General features: G+C 37.8%; 1 protein-coding gene and 1 long non-coding RNA gene across 7 annotated transcripts in view; one reads left to right on the top strand and one right to left on the bottom strand.

Annotated features, from left to right (window-relative positions):
* The window catches only part of LOC110832028 (uncharacterized), a 226,817-nt gene that overhangs the window by 140,746 nt on the left and 64,373 nt on the right, over positions 1-21,698 (bottom strand). The gene's annotated exons all lie outside the window — the stretch shown is intronic.
* LOC110832032 (paired box protein Pax-6) overlaps positions 1-21,698 on the top strand; it is a 106,146-nt gene that overhangs the window by 80,349 nt on the left and 4,099 nt on the right. For all 4 annotated transcript variants that reach the window (XM_022068649.2, XM_087355554.1, XM_087355555.1 and 1 more), the window contains 3 exons: positions 2,963-3,103; positions 19,279-19,614; positions 20,655-20,845. In XM_022068649.2, the coding sequence (XP_021924341.2) occupies positions 2,963-3,103; positions 19,279-19,614; positions 20,655-20,845 (668 nt within the window). The remainder of the gene's footprint in view (positions 1-2,962; positions 3,104-19,278; positions 19,615-20,654; positions 20,846-21,698) is intronic.

Genomic DNA, 21,698 nt, shown 5'->3' on the forward strand with positions numbered 1-21,698 from the left:
TTGGTTAAAGCTGTTTAAGGAAATAATCCCTGTTCAAAGTGTAAATTATATGAAATCCCCAAATACGAAATAAAGCCTATCAAATCAAATAACCTAAGAATCTATAAAGCGTGGAAATTTCTTTATGAACTATAAACACAAATGTCGACGAGAGGTTCTGTCTTTCCAAATTTGTACAAAAACACCAAGTCGTTTTCGAAATTTCTTTTGTAATTTGAAATTCATGCGCCTCAACAGGCCTGCAGAACACGAGTCATTGCTGTGAATAACGCAAACTATTTTCTCAAGCATGGCGCTCCTGTTTGCCATAATATTACCTGCATGTCTATTACCAACCCTTGTTCACTAAAACACTGAAATTCGTGTTATCAAATTGCTTCTCTTTTTACTTCACTGAAAATAAAGATAATTCTCTTTGTCCCTTGTTCATGTTTTAGAACATATCATCTATACCCTATCTGTTGTCTGCCGTAAGAATTATAATTTTCGTATGAATAACTATCATACAGCTAAAAACCTGAAGCTGTTTCAAGTGTTTTCTTTTACACAAAACAAAATAATATAAATAATTCCATACAATTGTACGCCTCGTTTCATGCTCCAGTGCATGAGTATTGATAAAGAAGAATTTCTTGAAAAATATAACTTATCTCTCTTTTGTGCAAGAAATCTGAGTGTAACATGTAATTTCTGTTTGCATGGATAAATACCGACAGAGTTTCAATTGCACACACATGATTATATCGTCGTCATTATCATTTACGAGAATTGCGTTCTGAGTGTGTTATTATGAAAAAGACCAGCTCTGTTAATTACGAGCTCAACTTGGCTCGGACATGAAACAAAAGATACTGCACGTCGCATGACGTCAGAGGCCATGATCACTCGTGTACACAAAAAGGCCCCGAAGTGCGTGTCTCGTAAGCAAGTTTTCATCATCGCATCACTGACGGCCGGGCTTCGAGTACCAGTCGGAGTTCCGGTTCTTCGCTTACTCACCTCCTTCCACGGGTCCTTCTTCGGGACTTGGTAACTCACACATCCCTCGCCGCCTGTTCGTTCCCCACTTAGAATTCCGAACATAAACACTAATTGTCCTAACTCTATGGAGCAGAGTTCTTCTTAAGCAGTTGACAGTCGTTCAGTTATTCAGAAAATTTCCCGCCTTTGATGTAACCCAAAGGTTCATTAACGTGTCCACTTAACCCCACCACTAGACCTTACTCTGAGCCAGATGAACCCAGTCCGGATGTTTCGAACAGATATGCTGTCGCCATCTTCAGGGCTAAAAGTTCCGAGTAGTCTCTTCCTTTAAGGCTCTCAAATTAAAATTCTGTAAGACATTTCATTTTCCTAACTTTTCTTTAAGTTCTGTCATGGTTTTGGATCTATATTTGGGATTTATAAACTAGAGACTCGATTGTTCTGTTGATGAAGTAACTTAAATATAAGGTCTAAATAAAACGTAACTGAATAACTGAATACGCATCACATCTGTTGGCAGAAATGTCTCAGTAATCCAGCAGTCTGTTTATTTAGTATGACAAACAGTGGGTTAATTAAAAAATACCACATACCCTACAGTTAAGAAATGATCTAAGAACAAATCAAGATTAATTTTGGGACAATAGTGAATGTCTCAATGGAGATATCTCGTCTGATGAAACTAAAAAGTTTTCAAGCTAAGACATCTGTGTTATGACCTCGTACAATGATGTTTACAGTTATGAAAACTTAAAATTCTCAAATAACCTTAAGACAGACGTGTTTTGCTCTTAGGTACATAACCTACAATTCTTGGGATACTTTTTTTATTTTTAATAATAATGAAACTGTTCATTTCATGAAGACATATGCACATACAAATGCGTGTAGGATAATTACCGATGAATCAGTCCGTTACGTTAACAGGCAAGTTCCGCGCTGATGTACCCAAAGCGATACAGGCATCAGAATTTTCTCACGTCCCAATATCCGATCACATAACATTTCAGCAATACATTTTTGCTCCGAAACGACATTACCCTCATAATAGGCGTGCACAGTCTGTGGTATTATCGTGTGGCCCAGGAAGTTACTATATTTTAAGGACCTCGTAGGTACTCTCGGTTTAAAACTCGGCTAGTTCTACCTGTCTGCCCGTCCGTTTTCCTCCATGATTTATCTCAAAAATATCATGGAATGATTTAATGGCATTAGGGGTTACCACACTATATGTTATCCAAATAGTTTTATTACGTTACACATTGCTTAATTATACATCTTAGTCTACTTTACATAAAATTCTAATAGAAATTGATTAATTTTTCAAAAAGGGCATATCGAACAAAAACTGTAAATTAGTCTACAAAGAATAAAGGCCTGATTAAGACGTAGCTACAACTTGTATTCTAAACTTTATTTTATACGTATGTCATATCGTTGAAGAAATTGAAGGAAATTTAACAACTGCCTGTAGCAAAACGTTGCAATGAACACGCTTCGAAAAAAAAAAATGCATTCTCTAAACCTGAGCAGGGAAGTGGAAATCAGAAAAGTAATTTGTAACAGATACCTCCGTTTTCCTTCTTGATCCTTGAGATTAGTATGACAGGAAAATTTTCAACTAAGCATTTAACGACTACATAACCTCTGTGCATCATACACAGTCGCTAAATAAATGAACTAAGAGTGGACTTAAGTTTCACACAGATAAAATATAAAATTGGCCTAATATTATAGTTTTGTGTATTTTTACTTTTACAGTTTCACAAATAAGATGGGAATAAAAAAGAATCTGATCAGATTGGTATCAATTGCTTTTCGGATCTAATCTGATCCCATTTATATTTTTTTGTCAACGTAATTTTAATTTCTTACGTTTCCAAATTTTATCTAAACTTTGCTAACGAACGATTCAGTACAAATGTTACCGAATCGCATATCGTACGCCATGCAATAAGAGATGTGCTTTGCATTCTAGGGACTCTGCGACCTCCGGGGCTCATCGGGGGGAGCAAACCAAAAGTGGCAACCCCTGCCGTCGTGTCCAAAATCGAGCAGTACAAGAGGGAGAATCCCACCATCTTCGCCTGGGAGATCAGAGAGCGACTCATCTCAGAAGGTAAGGCCGCGAAAGCAGAAACCATTTCAACGTCGTGACGCTGACACACAAACTGTCATACCCGGGAGCCACACCCAGGCATCGGTGTTTAAGAACATTCAAAGACACGTTAAACACTACAATTATTAAGTACGAAACATATCGTAAAGCAATTTGTGACCCATAAAAGAAGGGAATGTACTTGGCCGGTCGAATTACTAGCGACTGTTCAAGACGGAATATATTCTGCGGAATTATTTAATAACTAAAGTACACAAAAATTATATTATTTTCGAAAGTAAGACTAATTTAGATCGAACACTAAGCGCCTAAGTTCCGTTATCTTAATAATAAAGGTGACAACATTGGCTTTTCCGGTTACATAGTACGTTATCGCTGAAAACTTAACCAATGTTACTCAAAATAATATAATGATAACAGAAAGTTTAAAGTGATATATACATCAAAATTTTTAACTTCTTATTTTAAGTAGAATAAATTGCTATAATTTAACGATAGAAATATTTGGAGGTACACGTAATGAGATGGGAAGCGTAAAAAATGATCGCGCTCTTCAGACAGTTATGAAAAATAACTATATTACCTGCCAATTGCCGTGCATTAGGCACAATCTTGCTTGAAGCACCAGGAAGTAACAGAAAATGCACAGGCAAGCTATTCCTTGCGTACAGCAACTGTTAGACACGAAGACGTCTCTACATAATTCATCTGTCATTCAGTTTCTTAGTCTGACGACTTGTGGCAAGTGCGCGCTGGAGGAAAAACTGCAGTAATGACTGTTGTAAGGACACACATCTAACTGCTTTATGGGTTGTATATCTCCTAAATTAGCCCAAATGCTAACTCTGTGGTGCAGGTTATTTCTTTAAGTATTAACAATTATTCAGATCGTCAAGAAGTTTCACGTTTATGAGATACTTAAATTTTAATTAAATACTAATTTATTGACAAAGGGAAGTACTAATACCATTCAAATAAAGACTACTCCATTCAATTAAAAGTAAAGTTAAAGTTTGTCCCACTATACGCCATGTAGGCGTTTGGGGTGAGTGGAGGTATAGCTCCTCTCTTCCTTGACCTCGGCACTAGATGGGGGTGAGTGGTCAGCATCACGCCCCGACCGGCTTTACCCCCGGTACCCATTGGACAGAAGGCTGGGTGGGCCCCAGAGCCGGTCTGGACGCAGAGTCTAGAGGAAAAATCCTCTGCCCCCGTCGGGGATCGAACCCCGGCCGTCCAGCCCGTAGCTAGTCACTATACTGACTGAGCTATCCCAGCCAATTACTTTGATATAAATGACAAATCATTGCAGCCAGAAAAGTAAAACACCGTATAGTTACAGTCATTGGAAACATATACTAGTTGATGCGGTTCTTCTGGGTTCTGTAGCCGTATTGACTGATGGGTAGAAACCATCGTTTCGGAGGAAATTATTAACTCCGTCTTCAGGGCTGAAGTGATTATGTTGAGAATCAGAGGGATTATATAGGGTGATATGAAGTGATGGGACAATCAGGACGTAATGACTAATAAGTAACAGCTTTTATCCACACAAGTGTAAGCAGAATGACGGGGAATGGGTGAAACTCGGTTCCTCTGTTCTGCTCCCTTATATGGGTCTACTGTACCAGCTTCTGATGATGATGGTGATACGCGAGTAAGGAGCACCGATGGCTTGATGATTGTCAGCGGATAACATGAGCAGGCGCACTTCGAGAAACAAAACCGTCTGAATGGCTATCAGGAACCCGACATGAACCGTCATGCGCCTGAATTCGTACATTCCAGTAATGAGTTATACACTAAAAAAAGAATTGTACATAACTACAACCCTGTCACTATAAATACTTGTTAAAATTAAGTTCCTCCCGTACTCGTTCTAGGCAAACCACGATGGCCTCCTCATTAGCAGCCAGTAATTCGCTACAATCTTGTCATCAATGACTTCATCCTGTCATTGATTACGATGCTGGGCAGCAAAGATAATCAGTTAAACCAAGATTTAAACTGTCCACGTTCGTGGGTAAAGAGAAGGTCTAAAAAACACGCAACGTATGACAAGCCCTAAATAACTCCGCATTATATATTGAGGTTAGTTAGCATTTTAATTTTTATAATTAAGGAAATAATTGAGACAGTAAGGCAACATTTCTAGAAACTATTTTTTCTATATTACATTTTAAAACGACGTTTCGGCACCAAAACACGTAATGTCCTCAACTGAAGGTCTAAGCAATGAAACAGATTTTTGTTAAAGAAGTTGTTCATAACTACATATTTTCATTGTTTTTTGCTAAATATTCAGCAAGAACCATATGTCGTTGACAATTTCATACCCTAAATATTCTACCGTGCATGTTACATTATTTATTTGTCGTTATATCATCGCATCGTGTCGTCTATTGAAAACAACATTTAGTGTTCACTTCTGTAATAAGATGCATAGAAGCTGGTTTTATAAAGGCCTGTTCACTTTTAATTTCGTTTTATATAGTACACTCTTCGATACTTCTTAGAACATTGACTTTACAGGGCTCAATTTTTGTTCTTCTTAAATGTTAAGTACCACTTCCATATTGAAGTGTCAAGACTGACGTCACAGCTTACAATATGTGTCTCAAGAATGATTAATCCCACTTCCCTTATCTTATTATAATAAACTCATCACGTACCTTGGCCGATCAATTATGCTTGACTGTCGATTCTTTGCAATGAAAATGTGTTCAAGAAGATGGCAGGCCATAATTCATGCATAAAGAAAACTGTAATAATAGACAGGAAATTATATAAAAAAAATTAAACAAGTTATTTAATAATTTTAAGCCCAAATATTCTAACTTGCATACTTTTAAGGACAAATCGTATAAAATTTACAGAATCTCACTAAATTTATACGTTACTGCCTGCACGTAAAAACGCCTAATCGAAAAACTTTAATGTGGGGATTTGTAAGAAGTATAATATTACAGTGGATCCAGTGATATGATCGTTATGTCAAATTAAAGAACATTTTAAAGCCGGTTTAAATAGCAGCTGTTCTGGCGTCTGTCATGACTAAGATATTTCCTAGCCTTCCTCAGTATCTTCAGGTAAAGAACTTAACCAGGACAGGACTTTAAAATAGGCCACAAGGGGCGGTTACCATATCCTATATCCACCCAATCACAGTTCATGACTAGGCTATGCAGTTGAAACAACGTTGTTATAAGCCTAAGAATCAATTAATTAACACCCAGTTTGATGAAAATCATGCACATTTTTTTACAAGTTAAGAAAGGGACACTGCAGACAAGACACGCAACATTTTCAGAAATCATATACCATCTGAATTAACAATCAGTAAAGCTTTATCTTGTATTTATGTGCTTCATACGATTTCACTGTAAACAACGATTATTTCCTTAAACAAGATGAACCAGTTGATCTTTGTAATTTTAAAGAGTTGTGTTTTCTTTGCGGTACGGGATGAGTTCTTAAATGTTGTTTAAACGAACTTCGGCTTCAAAAGGTTAAATCAAATGTGTGTTTCCATCTGAATTCTGTGTTTGCAACATCAGCACAAAGATGAACGAGGCGAAGCACCAATAAAGCACCGACCATGTTGTACCGTGGCGTGATTTTGGTGAGGTGAATAATAGGCTTTTGTACTTCAGAAGAGGAGTGATTTGTGGATCAGACGGCTGCAAGCGTGGTTCCTATTAAACAACGATCACCACTTCCATTCTTATACCTGTCGAGAGCCACGTCATTAGGCCTGTAATCTGGATGATTTACAGCCCCACGCTGAGCTCACAGATAGGGGGAACTAATCACTCGCAATCATTTTCTTTAAGGTGGAATTTCGAGACACATAATATCACCAAGTCGATTTCATTCTCACAGTCGGACTACGCGGTAGCAAAGACTCGATGTAATTCTAAGTAACAAACACACTAGTTAACTAACAGACCAACTCCGAGGTGCAGGGTGCCTTGGAAAATTTATTTGTACTCAGACGATCAAGAAATTCCTGCTTTTAAAGAAGTAGGATGTTTTAAATTGTGGTCTTACGGAGTACGTCGTCGTGTGGTCTTATAAGTAGTCACCATATTCAGGTTAGAACCCTAATCTTCAATACCGTTTCCGTAAAACCATTGCCCTCTGTAGACTTACTTACACAGTTCAATACAGTCCCCCCCTCTGTATCAATAATACACACTTTAAAATTATCCTCCAATTTACTTCTAGGTTCCTATTTTGTCTCCTGCTTTCAGGATTCCAGACTAAAATTTTGTATACACTTCTTATTTTATTTTATTTATCCATTTTGGTGCTAACATACTCCTCACCTTTCTAAGTGTTTTACCGGTAATAGAATTTGAAAGGGGGTAAGTATATATATATATATATATATATATATATATATATAAGAAATTTAATAAAGCATTTATTTTTTAATATTGTATAAAATTATAGACGACATGATTGAATTATTTTTACGAAATCCATTTCGGTCCACGGGCCGCATTTTATTCCCACCATTTTAACAAGATGACAGACTAAAATGGCGATGTCTATAATTGTACGTGTCAAGTAGGAATTTTTGCCTTCCCCAAACTCAGGTCTTCATGAGAACTTCTAATTCTCATTTTATCTGTCTGATATTTAGTTTTGTTTCTGTAGATGCCATTCGTCTTTGTTTTATTACACGAACGACCAATATGGCGCTTTTCTTTATACGAAAACATTTTGACACGGTTTACTTCTGCATGAATTAGACAACAAAGAAGTTGTAAATTCCTATCAACTGCTTCACGCATCGTGCAGCTAAATATTGTCATAGTCTCTGGAACCGATTCAGCCGTCATCACGCATTCCGTTTCACGGGACGCTATTGAATAATAGCAAAGACTATAACACTTTGTTCTTTAAATCAGTATTGGCCGTCCGACAGAATCTCTAAAAAGGATAGAAATGACGATTCACGTATTTATAATCAGGGCAATAATTCCGTCAAGAAATTATATTTCAAATTCGATTTGGTCTGATTAATTTACGCTCGAAACTACGTAGTTTCATATTTAACCGACAATCATTTGAATTTAATGATATCTTCAAAATACTAAAAAAAATAAGGCTTATATAAAGGCCTAATGTGTTTGCATATTCTGATTATTGAACGTAATTTATTATCATAAGTATCTGCAAAACGTTAAAGAAAGTTTCAGACAAAGTATAAATTAAGCAGAGGAATGCGAAAAGAAATAATACACTAACAGCGACATGGTATAAGTCTCTTTCTTATTGTAATTAGGCTCCTTAAATCAAGAAATTACGACGGGCTTCAAACTCGGGTACAGAATTGTGTTGGGACGGTTTTGGCTTGCTTACTGCCAACTGCGCAGTTTACATAGAATCGAATGAGAGCGTGATTATAAACGAGAAACTGAAAATAAAAAGATACAGAAAGAGAATATCGTGGCTTATTTCAAGTCATTGGCCCAGCATATGCTTACAAGTTGTGAGTAAAACCGATAAACATGGGTCAGAATATTGGGGCAGCCGTCTCAAATTCGGGAAGTCCCAGTTACGAAGCAAGAATGTCCATTCAAAAGCGACGTTTGGCCACTTCTTGTACATAGAATCTCTGAGACTAGAGACAGAGACAAGCTAATAATATTAAAACGGAACGTAGCAAATCAGATTTTTATAGGATGAACTGACTTCAGCTGGCGAAATTCTGTGTCAACCGTGCTCGAATTTGGCCACGTAAGATCGGTATCGACATTTCTTGTAACTCACTGACCAGTGAACGCAATCGAATACAAACATCGATATTACATAATCTTCAGCACCGCACTGTCTCCTGCTTTCTTATAAGAAAACAATTTTGGACGAGTTGGGTTGGCTAACCTGTCCAACAATGTCGCAATCCATGCGTAAGGAAAGAAATGAGTCATTAAATTCCGAAAAAATCGAATATAAATTACAACTGAGGAAATCATCACAGCGTGACCGCAAATTAAGTCAGAAGATCACCAGACTCGAAAGCATTACAAGTAGCCTCGTGGTAAGAACACTCATTTGTAAGGAAAATTAATATACGGGCTACACAAACAAAGCCATAACGAGGTATGTCAGATCTAATGATTAGTGTTTCTTTCGAAAGACAGGAAAAGAAAGATAAAGGAAAAGACATGCCCGAGACGTGTTTTCAATGTTTTGGTTTGGCGGTGAAAACGGTATGGATTTTTAAACGGTGAGAAGTGATCGGTTACAGTATTTAAAATCAACAGACCTTATGTAAGGCGACATTGAGAAAGGTAGGAAGAAAATTAAAAGAATGGAAATCAACACTTGTGTATTGTAATACTGAACAAATAAATTAAAAAAAGAAACAACGAGAGAAATTCTATAAATTATCGAAATAGTAAATCGATCAGCCTCTTTGATTCTCCGGCCACATGCATAAAACGACATGACATCATAAAATTCTAACAGAGCAGGAGAACTTAAGTTCAAAATGAGAAAAATGTGTTCTGATTCGAAATAAAACAAAATTGGTTAAACAGCTTGATGTTTATTGTGACTGCAGACCTCTGAAACGTCGGTAAACTTCTACCAAACTACACGGCGTAACCACCCAGAGGACAGCCCTATTTATTATTGTTGTTGTGACCCCGTGTAGACAGAGCCCTGAAGATGGAGACAGCATGTTTCACCGAAACGCTGGAAATCTACCTGAAAGTCTACACGGTGTCACAGCCCAGAGACACGACGTCATCTGTCCATGTGAGGAATTAAAAAGAACCCACAACTCGTGACGTTTAGAAGGGGCCAGTTGTTAGTGCAATTGTATCCTCGTAATTATAATGAGGTTTGTCACGGTCGAAATCGTTTGTCGATTCTCCTTGTAGCACAAGGAAGCATCTCCTTCTAAGAGTGAAGCAGGTAGCAGGTAGAAATCTTCTAGACGAATCAGACGCCTCCTTCCCCGAGGTGGAAGTGAGAAACCGACTGCAAAGGACAAGACCCTTTCATCGCCTGCAGACTCCCCCGTTTTTTATCAGTGTTTAATGTTTTCCATTGGCAACCTTATCTCTACTCTCCAGTCGGTAACCTTCTGCCCGGATAAGGACAGAAGTAATTAGTACGGCCCAATGGATGATTAATAATTAATTATATATCAAGCTACATATGTAAATTCACTGTATTTACAGTACAATGGAAACACAATATCAGCCTGGACTGCACAGGGGAGACCAACATGCAGTAAAACATCTTATTGTAACATTGGGGAAAAAAAAATGCTCTCGACATTTTAGTACTCCTGATTCTTATTCGGGAGATGAATGGTTCTAATCTTACTTCGGACAACGTTATCGTGCTTTTATCAGTCTCCCCAAACAAATGTTAATCTAGTTCCATAAACAGGTCACCACCGTCTCTTTCAAAATTATTCCCAACTCATCATCCTTGACAATAACAAATTAGTTCCACGATAAATGAACCTAAGAATATGACCGTGTTCCGGGTTGTTGCGCTGTATAGTCTGGCAGAAGTTTACCGACGTTTCGGAAGGGTTTTATGCCTTCATAATAATGTTAACGAAGCTCTGATGAAGTAGGCAGCAAGGACCTCTGAAACGTCGGTAAACTTGTACCAGACTACACGGCGAAACAACCAGAAGGCATCTTTATATTCACCGCAGTGAAAACCTCAAATACCACATAACCTAAGAAGTTGGAGCGATGTTGTCAAAGCACCCAAGAACCAAGCAGTAGACAGACAGGAGGATGGCAAGTGCTGTCCCCTTCGTTGGAGATGTGACTATTAAGGCTTGAAGGTGACAAGCCTTTTTCTGTAATACCACGCCCCAGTTATCTCCTACTCCTAAACTTGATCGCCTCATAGAACTGTGTGAAGTGATACTTTTTTAATTAAAATGCAGAACGTTCTAACATTTCACTATACGACATGGTACGACGTGGATGGATAAATACTTTTACTCAGGGACTGAATGTAGCTATTTCTAAGTTTCCCACGAAAGAAAAAATCCCGTACTTACTTTAGAACCTGTTATAATGTTATCAACTGTCTCCATTACCTTACCATAATTTATAGATTATCAAAATATATAACATTTCATTATTAATAATTAACAGCCTATGAACATAATATCCTGAACTCTGACCGATGATTTATACAGGACATCTACGTCGTTAGCGAAATACTGGAGCCTACGAGATATGCACGAAAAAGTTTAGTGAGGAAGCTTTATGAAAAACGTCCATTTGGAAGACGAAGTAATAGATGAATTACGAGCTTCAGAGTTGGTTTGAACTGGCTCGGGATTTTGTCCAGTGGCTGGTGCTTGTGTCAGTGGTGTTCAAACTTCGGGCTGAGTGTCACACAGGTACTGGAAGTTTTATTTAGGTTACTAGAAGATAACGAGACATTTAATACAACAAATTTGAGTATGTGTGTGTCCGTGTCTCACTAAATAAACATTCGATCATGAGGACACATTTTATGCAAATATTCATCGCAGTAAATAATATAGGAAGAACGCTGCATGGAAGGATTATATACATTGGCATCAGACTGGAATTATAGGCTTTTTATAACCTTTTCACCTGTGATTTGCATAAAAGGCTATTTAGAGATAAAACTCCCATATAACCAATAATTTTCCGATTTCTTGTTTGTAACGTTGCCAGGCAACCGAGACGATATTGTCCAGGTGCACAGTTCGCACAAATAACAGGGCAGCAGTGCGTATTTTCGCCCCACTGAGCACGACAGCTCACGGCTGGACTTGGGTTATTTTCTGCGACAGATTTACCTCGTTTCATGGAAAATGCATTTTAAAATCCAGAAAGCATCAGCTTTGATTGGCCACTTGCCAGTCATCTGCTCACCGCTGGTATCTGGCCATTTTGAACACTACAACTGGATTAGCTAATTCACGATAAAATGGTTTAGTTTGTTTAGATATCTTTATATAAATGGCTGGGATGATCCATTCAAGAGACTGACTTCGCTTTTGAAGACGGGGGTTCGATTCCCGACAGGGAAGTACTTTTCTGTTCGTCACTATATCCAGAACGTCTGTGAACTCCACCCGGTTACCCGTCTAACGGCATCTACAGCTCTTAACAAGATAAAACATCCAGCGAGTGAATTTCATCACTTACATCCATCTAGACGTATGCACTAGAGAAATTTGTGAAGATTTACCTTCACTTCCCCATACACCTTCACGGCGAGGTGGTTAAGCACAGAAATAACTCTGGGTTTATCTTTGCTGCATGAATAACCACTTGTCATAATTTAAATAGCTCCTGAAAGTTACGCGAGAATCAATCAATTACATCTTGTGATACATATCGAATTTTAAATTATAATAAATATTCTATTATAAATTATTTTTAAGCAATTGTCAGGAAGTTGTATAGAAACGTTTTGTTCACACGAGGGCCTGTTCTTACAACTGCTACAAAACATGGCCTCCTTTTGTTTCGTTAAGATGGATCCTGGCTTCATTAGAGATTCGTATTAATAAGAACCGATTGTTATGACAAGCATTGTGTAACAGTTAAAATACTTGCAAGTCATGAACAAAGGACATGAAACAACAACAACGGGGATAATCAAACAATATATCTAAGTGCAACAATAGATCTGCTTCGGGCACATCAGGTAGTCAGCCACTGTAATGTATGTCTTGGCCCTCGTCGGTGGAGGGCAAAAAACGAGAGATAGGATTCTGAACTCGCCGGAGCTGATCTAGTTGGGTTTCACCAGCACCACGAATGGTAGGGTTTATAGGAGTGGAGGAAACGCTCCACTAGAAGGAAGACAGTGATCAACTTCTAGCTCATACTACTTAATATTGGGTTATGAAATGTCCTGTTCATAATGGCTACGGAATTCGTGGGATATAAAGCAGATCTAGACGTGTTGGAGAAAGAAAGTTTAGGATGAAAAAATGCATTGACATTTGGGAATAAACACCTCAAAAGAAAAATATATACTTTCAGAAGTTTATCAACGTTTCGGAGGTTCTTCCTGCCTCCATCATCAGGACGATAACTCGTCGCCCTGATTATGGAGGCAGCAACGACCTTTGAAACGTCTGTAAATTTCTACGAGTCCACACGGCGCTGCAATCCACAAGACAGCCACCATCGTACGAATATCAAATGTTACTTAGTTAAGACATTTGCTATAGTAAAGGCAAAGGACAGGTTAAATTGTGATTATGCAATTTTAAACCATGTCAAACGCAGTTGCATATGGGAGGATAAAAACTCAAAGCCTACATTAAACTAACCCATTTCTTTCATGTGTGTACCGTATAATAATAATAATATAATGACTAGTTATGTGGTTATTTACTACGAACACCATCTTGTGTGTATGTGTGTTAAAACCACAACGCAAACCTGCAATTTCTTTAATTCCTTCACCATGTACACCTTACACTGATTTATTAAAAAACAGAAATCGAGCAGATGATCCAGTTTATTACGACAAACAATAAAAAAGGAGCAACCATCTCCCTTGTTACAGGCCATGCATGTGAGTGATTCTTACGATGTCAAATGTTATCAGCGATGCATGTGAAATCCCACATATTATGAACATGAAATAATTGTGTGGATTTCCGTAGCTTCTAATTATAGTGTAAAGCAAATAGTGCTTTTGCATGGGTTTTGATGACGAGTTCTGGAAATTCAGACAAAAAATATGAAATGATTAAAAAATGAATATAATTCCATACAATTAACGTGTAACTGTGACTGCCTGTGGGAGGGGGGTATGGCATTCTTTGTGTGGGCAACTTCACAATTTTATACAGAACAATGAACACAGACATGAGGATAAGTTCCTTTGGTTATATAGAATTACATTACCAGAAATAGCCTTTTATACAAAATGTTTGGACGGAAGTGGTGTTAGCGGACAAGCACATACATAAAAAGCACTAAAATTAATGTGGTTTCAAAGGTACCACGTCTGCAAAGCAAAATGAGGTGCTACGAAAGTCAACAGGTGTATTAATTTACAACTATTGTAAGCGTTTTTCTTTGCATAAAGCATGGCTAAGTTTACAAAAGGAAAAAAGAAACTGAGTATGTTCCTCTGGTTTCCGCGTATTTCATCTCCGAAATTACTTTACTGATTTAGACAAAATTTGGTATTGGGTATCTAGACCTCTTGGGAAAACTTTTGTTCGTATCGGTCCCATAAAACTCCCTCTTTGCAAGAACCTCAATTCTAAACTATTTTATGTGATTAGCCTACTCAACATCGGCAGAATACACTATGTAACATACAGATTTCATTACGGTTCACAAATTTCATTTGAAATATTTCTTGTTGTGAGGAATATTTAACGACACACGATGAAAAATAATCTGCCTGTCTGTCTGCAGTAATTTTTCACCAGTGAATTAAGATTATTATGACGGAAAAAAGAAACTTGTCCAAAGTTCACGAAATATAAAAAATACTAAATAACATGATGTGTTAGTACGTATATATGCATTAATATGCAGTACAACTTTCCACGATTTGTAATAACATTCATATTTATTTAGTTATTCGGTAGTGACAAGTGAAAATCCATGTATTAACCTCGCTACCATTTAGACAAGGAAAACTGATTCCTTTTTATCCTGGTCGTGTTTACCTTTGTATAAAAATCTCCAGTACATCATTATCATCATCGTAATAACTTTTGTCATACTGCATGGAACTTTACGTTTAATATCGAATTGCCATAATTATGAAACTACGGTATTTTAATTATCCATATTTATGAATGACTGATTGTAAAGAAGCCCTATAATTCTGTGCTGATGTCGTGTTGATGGATGTTCAACCTTAACAAAAGAAGACACTGAATTCTCTTCTTCTGATTTGCGGTCCGACAATCCCTGCTGAGATTTCCAAACAATAAATCTGACCGGCTTCACGAGAATCAACCGACGGGAAAATCTTAGCTACTTTGTGAGAACAGCTGTGAGCAGGATGATATGTTTGTGCCTGACAGATTACAGGCGTCTGATTATTGAGAAGGTCCTTATTACAAGGACGTGACTGCGACCAATCACAGCTACAGGAGTCAGCAGCCACCTAGCGGCAGGCCCCAGCCCTCATGCTACTATCCGTGAAGTACAGAGTTTGACTCCTGACAACGCTTGATAATGACAGTAGCATTTTAATTATAACACAACTAACTAACATAGTCATAACCCGAACTTTCGATAACCCCAGTACTGAACACTATCCTCTACCTCCCATCCTCCTACTCCATCTCCCTAAGATCTATCTTAATGTTATCTCATACCTCTGTATTTTTTAATTTGATGGTTTCCAATAAACTTCCCTTCCAAAATTCTGTATACATTTTTGCTTCCTCATTGAAGCCAAATACCCTGCCCAATTTAACGTCATAGATTTCACCATCCTAACAAGATTAGCTCATCGGTACACAAGATTATTATTTTATATCCTGAACTGCACTTACGTCATCCTATTTAGGTCCCAAAACGTTCTTGACTACTTTGTTTACAAAAACATGCAATTTATATTTTCGCTTCAAAAGCAAGAGACCAGGTTTGACACCAGTACGGAACAATTAGAAAGACGATTATTGTCTTCATGTCTTGACCTTTATTCCTTTATGAAGTAGATGTGACGAAAACAGTTTTCGACCTGGTTAATGACAAGAACTTATGAAATCTGATTTTCTCCTAACTTCATCATAAACCTCACTTCTGTTTACTAGTGGCATACTTTGCTACTGATTTTTGTTCCATAACGTGTCCATATATTTCAATTAAACCCTTGTAGATATAACACCAAGTTTCAAATGTCAAGAGTGTCGCTACCACAAAGACTTGTTGCCCACTAGTGGAGACAACTCGAAAACTAGTCCCGATGTCGACATTCTGCCATTGCACTAGCCATCCGAACTACGGTTCCACTGAAATTCATAAATACGTCTAGGAAGATTCTTGTGTAGCAGCTCAAAATAGGCCACGACCACTTTCTTTAACTTCCCTTCTAATTCGTATTCTCAATCAACATTTCATTTGGAATCACAGGAAAGAGGCTAAATTCACCTGCCTGGAATCAAACTCAGGCCCCTCGGCCTACAATCGATAACTGAAATATCCTAGCTGACCTTCTGTGTGCCGGTTACTATAGTGATTTCACTGTGAGACTCAGCGCTGCTGTTACTACAATACTTGGCTACCAGTGGACCCTGTATCAAATTTGGAGCATTATTACGAGATGCATGATATTATTTTAAATTGCGACTCAATTCGAGAGCACCCAATTACAATTACGTATGTAGCCGGTAGAAATCAAATTATACGATAGTCAGTCAAAAGAATAATAATAATAATAATAATAACAACAACAACAAAACTACGTATCCTTAGAGACTCTGGAAACTTACAGCAAAGCTAAAAAAAAATAGAAATGAAACTTTGGTTCCGGAGCCAAATTTTACGATATATTCCAGAAATTAATGTACGATATTACCTCCGATATCTCTGTAGCATGAACCTTGACGGAATTCCCCTGACAACAGATGTGTATACGGCCATCTGACAACGTTTTTTGGACTTCTTGTACATAGTAAAAGCCACTAGTTCGATAAAAATAACGTAGTGTCTTGCTAAATGGCTGCCCACATTTTTGAAACTTAGACCAGTTGAAATGAGATGTTATTCTCGCCGCATGAACTGTGTATCTAATTTACACGTTAAATGAAGGATGAGTTCGTTCAGTGTAACAGACAACCGTGGGAAAAATTAAACAGGGGTAGAAACTGTAGAGTTACTTATCGTTTGAACTCAAATAGTGAAACTGACATTACATCCTATCTCTTCTATGTTTTTAGATTTCTATTTGTTCTTTCCGCGAAGTACATGACATTAGTTCATACACGTTATTAAGATGTCTTCTCTGTCTGTATGTTGCAATGCAAAATAATTCGGCGGATTAAGATTTTATTCAATATTTACACATAACTGCTGAAAGTCATTCAGTTATTTAAACCTTGGTTAACATTAACAAACAGTATTAGACCCTAGCATTCAAAAGCGAATAAAATATTAGTACAAAATACAAATACAATAAATGATTGAAATTATCAGAATAGCAAAATAAAATCTTGGAAAATATTTGTGTTCTTCTGACGAACAGGTTCCCTCTCTTTCCTGGTCATTTAATTGCGTAAATATTTTTACCAATTTATTTTTGGGTTAAAACAGATTAAGCTAATCCCTTACCTCGATTCTCATTAGGGAAAAGAACTTCCCTCTTTCCCACCACGTCCAGACCCAGCCTCTCTTATCAGAGGATAACAGAGATTCATTCAGCAAGGACAAAACGGCCGAAGAGGTTATGTCACCTCTCACCTCCATCTAATGTCGAGATTAAAAATACGATGATCTTCACTTTCATTCGAATATTTGTTTTCACGGCGTGTTGCATAATTAAGCATAAAGAGTCAGTGATTGTGCTAACCTATAAATTGTTACGTCCGGAATTTTGAACTTTTAATTCATTCCAGTCCGTCTCAGACTTCTAACGTATCTGCATATTTAATTACATTAATTTGACAGTATGAAGACTTAAAAAAAACACTTTCGCTCTTTACGTCTTTAATAAACAGGAACCATGAATAAATTTAATACACGCAGAGTGATGCAAATGACTTTTCCACGTGCTGGACAAAGATGAAGTCGGGGGGACGGTCCTCCAGGGCTCCATAGGCTCCAGTCCAGACTCATTTCCTGGAAAACTTCTTTACGGACTTGGGGTCCAGTGTCACCGGTCCGTTAAACATGGAAATCGAATTGTTCCACTTTGAAAATCGCTATGGCAACCCATTTTCTAAGTATATAACAACGCCACTGTTGATGGATCCTCTTTTGTCATGTAATTGGTTGCTTTTTTGTCAGAAAGTTTTGACTCGTGTGGTTTTATTTGTTGTATATAGCTTGTTTCCTTGTTCCTTTGAGTTTGAAACGAGACCAAGTTCTGACAACAGAATAATTTATTTTCAGTAATTTAATGTCACGTCTTACCACATGCTGATATTCCTACAAACGTAATCTCTGCCAATGCATATGTTCTTTAAATAAAGTATGTTTCTGAGAATAAGATAAAAGATGTTCATTTATTAGGAAAAACCAATTAGCTACTAGACGTTGCGTTATTTTATTTACAGAACTCGAATTGTGAGCGTTTGATTTGAAATATTTGGAATGCTGTGGTTTATACATTCATACAAACAATGGAACGTGCTGGGATGTCATTTCCAGATTTCGAATCTCTTACCAGGTTCATCTTTAAAGCAAACGCTTGGCATTGTTAACACTGTTAAAAAAAAAAGTCTATCTTGTGCGAAATGGCAACAATTCTTTAAATGTATAGATAACGCCATTGTTCAAGGGACATGTCGAAATGTAGCTCTACTGTGAATTTAATAAGCAGTATAGATCTAGTATAGAAATATAATTTCAAATGAATAATTGTATTCTAAATTTACAATTTTAATTCGATATGATTTCCTGGAAGCATATTTAAAAAAAATCCCCATCGCATTTCAAATTAAAATACTATGAAAGAACTTGGTGTACAGGCATGTTGTATTGTTTGTTGCAACCGAGTTAGATTTTGGGTAACAGCCTACATGGGGTATAAATCAAATGATTGTTACCCCTTACTTTGTTTAACGACAGTTTCTCAACTGCATGATTTATACAGTGTTAAAACATAATTAAGAAGTTGCAATAAATTGGTAGTGTGATATTTTAATGTATTTATCTGTAGGGACTCAGGAAAACTACAGAACACTTTAACTGGGTATAGGGAAAAGATTTCAACCTTATACCTCTTGAAGACGACCGTCTCCTGGGATGTTGCACTCTGTAGTCTGCAATAAATTTATCGACGTTTTAGAGGTACTTGCTACCTTTATCATCAGGGGATGAGTCATCATCGCCCTGATGATGGTAGCAGTACGTACCTCTGAAGCGGCTGTCGGTCTCTACCAGACTACACTGCGCGACATCCCAGGAGACAGTCGTCTTCAACATTGTAATTGTTGTTGTCGGTAGTTTCCTCAGGCTTGAAAAAAGTCAGTCGCCTTTGTTGGCTTTCAGGGGTGTGTACGAACGCCACGGCGCCGTCAGTGAGCAGTATCAACAGAATCCTGCGCAACAGGGCCGCTGAGCGCGCGGCGGCCGAGTTCGCACGAGCGGCTGGCTACGGGCTCTACCATCCTCACCCGTACGCCGCCTTCCCGTGGCACCCCGCTCACCTCTGGTCCGCGCCAGCTCTCGGCCTCGCACCGGGCAACTCGGCATCTAGTTCCGCGGCTGCTGCGGCCATGACGGCCGGGACATCGCCGGCATCCTCAGCATCCCCGTCGTCCATCGGGCACCAACACGAGGGATCCGGTATCTCGGCCTCAGACCTTATGGTACCACGACTCATCGGTCAGTGTCAAAGGCTCTTCAACTAACAAATCCTCCCAACAGTCACTCAGCTGGTCAACAAATTCCCCACAATTTAACGAACCCGAAGGTTTATTTAACATTTTCAGAAGTCCCCGCTACTTGCCTCTAACCTGAGCCATTTCCTCAAACAGCATCTGTTTAGGACCCACTGCAACATCACCCTATTTCGGGGTTTCTGACCAAAATTTAGTATCCGTTTCTCATATCGCTCATACGTGCTACGTGCCCTGTCAGTCTGATAACAATATTTTCTGTCACATCAACGTGGTTAAAACTTTTGATCTAGTCCAGATAATCGTATTCTTTGTTTTTTCGACAACTGTTCCCCAACTGTGTACATTAACATGGCGTAGACTGTTTCTTATTTTATTTGACGACTTTTTATCAACAGAAGCAATAAAATTCAAAGAAATTTTCAGTTACAATAACCTGTCAGTAGGCAAAAGGTCTGTCAACTGCGAATTTCGATGCAGAATTTACATACCAAACTAGTTCGATGATGGGATTTTATTACCATTTGATATAGCATGGGACGACCGACAATTTGGTGCGAAAATATTGCAATGCCAGTCGTTTACAGAAACTGTGACACATTTCTTGGTCGTAAATTTGCATAATTTATTCAGATCTTAGTAGTGTGTTACAACTTTATAGGCATATAGATACGACCCTCTTGCACCAAACTTTACAATTACGTTTGTTAACTATTACAAATTTATAAGAATTTTTATAAATTTTTATGGAGAATGTTTTAAACCCATTCCTGTAACAAACTTGTTTTAGGTATAAATGATGGCCGCTGAATGAAAGTAACATCTTCTCGTCTCATTCCTATGGTTACGTAAGAAATCTTACGATTCGCTGTCTAATTTCTAGGCGTTGAGTAAAACTTTGTATGTTATCAATGGCTTGGCGCTTAGGCGTAGGGGATATTACAACTTAGCGACACAGGCTGTGATAAAATTAGAGCTTTTGACGCGCGTTAGACGTCGTGAGTAATGGCACGTGTGTGGTTGCAGATGTCGACGGAAAGGACGACGCGGGTAGCTTAGACGGCTCGGACCAGCCCAAGTTTCGACGGAACCGGACAACATTTAGTCCAGACCAACTGGAGGAACTGGAGAAAGAGTTTGAGAAGAGCCACTACCCGTGTGTCAGCACCAGGGAACGCCTGGCGTCGAAGACCAGTCTCTCGGAGGCCAGAGTGCAGGTACATAGAGCATTCTGTTTTTCCTTAAAAAAACTCTTGCCCTTGTCATTTTGCTTAAATATTAGTCAATCACAAACATGTCTACACGTATACAGACTTGAGCTCTATTTAAAAAGCAAATTATTCTGTCCTGTATGTTTCTATGCTTCGACGCCGGCTTATAAATTAATTTAAATTATTAAAACGAAAAAGAAAAAACAATATTAAATGCTCAGAGATGATAATATCGTTTATTTTACAGAGGCAAAGACTACTCTGTAATGTATATTATTAATATCTGAACGTTCCCACTGGCTTGCTTAAAGGATTTCAGGAAACGTTTATGTTAACGGGTACCCTAATATAACGAACGCATGCCACAAATCGATTTATGCATTTAAGCTTCTATGGTTGCCTAACAGCCAACATAAAATACTGATAATATTCAAACTTTTATCAACATGTAACCAATTGCGCCTAGCGAAACATAAATAAAACATAAAGTGTGACTGAAGACGGCAAATGTACACATGAAACAAAATAATGAATCATTGACGTGTAAGAACGAACCCCAATTTGGAGTACACATATTTATATATTTTCATGAAATTTTCCTTAACACTCACGAAGGTCTATTACAGACTAAAAATCTACTGTAGAAAGTTAATCGTATTACAGATATGACACACAGGCTTCATAATATATTATTTTGATTGTATGTTCTTAATTATTCACCACACGAAAAGATTTTTCAAACAAAGTGCGTGTATCTTGAAGACTTCGTTTGGCGTCTTTTCATTTTATTTTCCTACTAACAGCTTTTAGAAATGTTTACGTGTTTATGTTTACGTCTGAGATACACGTAATTTGATGT

The sequence above is a fragment of the Zootermopsis nevadensis genome, unplaced genomic scaffold, assembly GCF_977971745.1.
Source record: "Zootermopsis nevadensis isolate Lab colony 2312 unplaced genomic scaffold, Znev_1.0 Znev_ptg000024l, whole genome shotgun sequence".
NCBI classification, from domain to species: Eukaryota; Metazoa; Arthropoda; class Insecta; order Blattodea; family Termopsidae; genus Zootermopsis; species Zootermopsis nevadensis.